This window comes from Condylura cristata, unplaced genomic scaffold (genome assembly GCF_000260355.1).
Source record: "Condylura cristata isolate star-nosed mole 26May11 unplaced genomic scaffold, ConCri1.0 scaffold00058, whole genome shotgun sequence".
Lineage (NCBI taxonomy): Eukaryota > Metazoa > Chordata > Mammalia > Eulipotyphla > Talpidae > Condylura > Condylura cristata.
The window spans coordinates 1,097,516-1,098,643 of NW_004567159.1; the positions used below are offsets into that span (position 1 = coordinate 1,097,516).

A 1,128-nucleotide genomic window follows, 5' to 3' on the forward strand; every position below is an offset into this window, starting at 1 on the left:
TCAGGCGCAGGGCAAGAGGGCCCCGGCGCCCGCCCTGGGTGCCACCCGCCAAGAGCCCTGCGCCCTGACTGAGCCACCTCCGGCCGGGCGGCCGGCCTGGGCAGGTCAGTTCCAGGGCCAGGCTGCGGGGCTGGAGTCAGAGCCTTGGGGAGGCCCAGAGGTGCTGACCGCCCCGCCCCAGCCCCCTCTGGAGGGGCCCAGGGGGGCAGGTGGGGGGCAAACGGTTTATGGGATCAGCTGTGGTGCTTCCTGCCTGCCGGCCGCCCCAGCCTCACCCCGGGTGCAGTGGGCAGAGCTGCTGGGCTCAGCACTGGGGCTGGCGAGCTGCAGGCCGGCAGCTTCCCCGGGGCCCCGCCCAGGTCGCCAGGACCCTACAGGAGGGCCAGCTGCCCGGTGCCCACGCAGGGGAGGCCAGGCCGTCAAGGTGACCGCTGCAGCTCTCCCGGCCCACGGGGCTGGGCCTCCTGGACAGCAGGGCCCTCCATGCTCTGCCTGGGGCTTACCCAGAGGGCAGCCTGGCCCCCAGGACTTGCCCTGTTCTCACTGACCAGCAACACCGGTGTCAGGGAAGGAGGCTCAGGCCCTGGGGTGGGCCTGGGCAGGGGGCGCGCAGGGGGGCCGGCAGCACAGGCAGGCTGCAACCAGAGGGGGACGCAGGGCCAGCCGGACCCCGCCAGCCTCGCTGTCCAGTCCCGGCCCGCCTAGGCCTGGGCAGGTATAGGTCTCCTGCCCCTGCCACTGCTGTCAGCCAGCCGGAAGGGGGCAGGTGGACTGACAGCTGCAGCGTGAGAGGTGGGCATTGTCAGACGGTGGCCATCAGTGGGCAGACACAGCAGGGACAGGAATGAGGCCTGATGGACAGGCCGCGGGGCCTGGAGGACAAGCAGCTGATGGGGGCGGTGTGGGACAAGGAGCCAGGAGGCCCGGCCCCCGCAGCGCCGAGGGGCACCGTCTCACGCAGGAGGGTGGCCGCTCCCCCGGCCCCGCAGGTCCACCTGCAGCTTCCCAGGTGACAGGCTCCTGAACGCCCTAACGTTCTCGGCGGGCCATAGGGACGGTCGGTTGAGCCGGCAGCTTCAACACGGAGCAGAAGTAAGGTTGAGGACGTTTGCAGGGGCCGCTCCGGGC

General features: G+C 72.1%; 1 protein-coding gene across 1 annotated transcript in view; it reads right to left on the bottom strand.

Moving 5' to 3' along the window:
* The window catches only part of SAMD11 (sterile alpha motif domain containing 11), a gene marked incomplete at its 5' end in the record, with an annotated part of 7,684 nt that overhangs the window by 4,294 nt on the left and 2,262 nt on the right, over window positions 1-1,128 (bottom strand). The window contains one exon of the mRNA XM_012734549.1: window positions 504-594. Within this exon, the coding sequence (XP_012590003.1) occupies window positions 504-594 (91 nt within the window). The remainder of the gene's footprint in view (window positions 1-503; window positions 595-1,128) is intronic.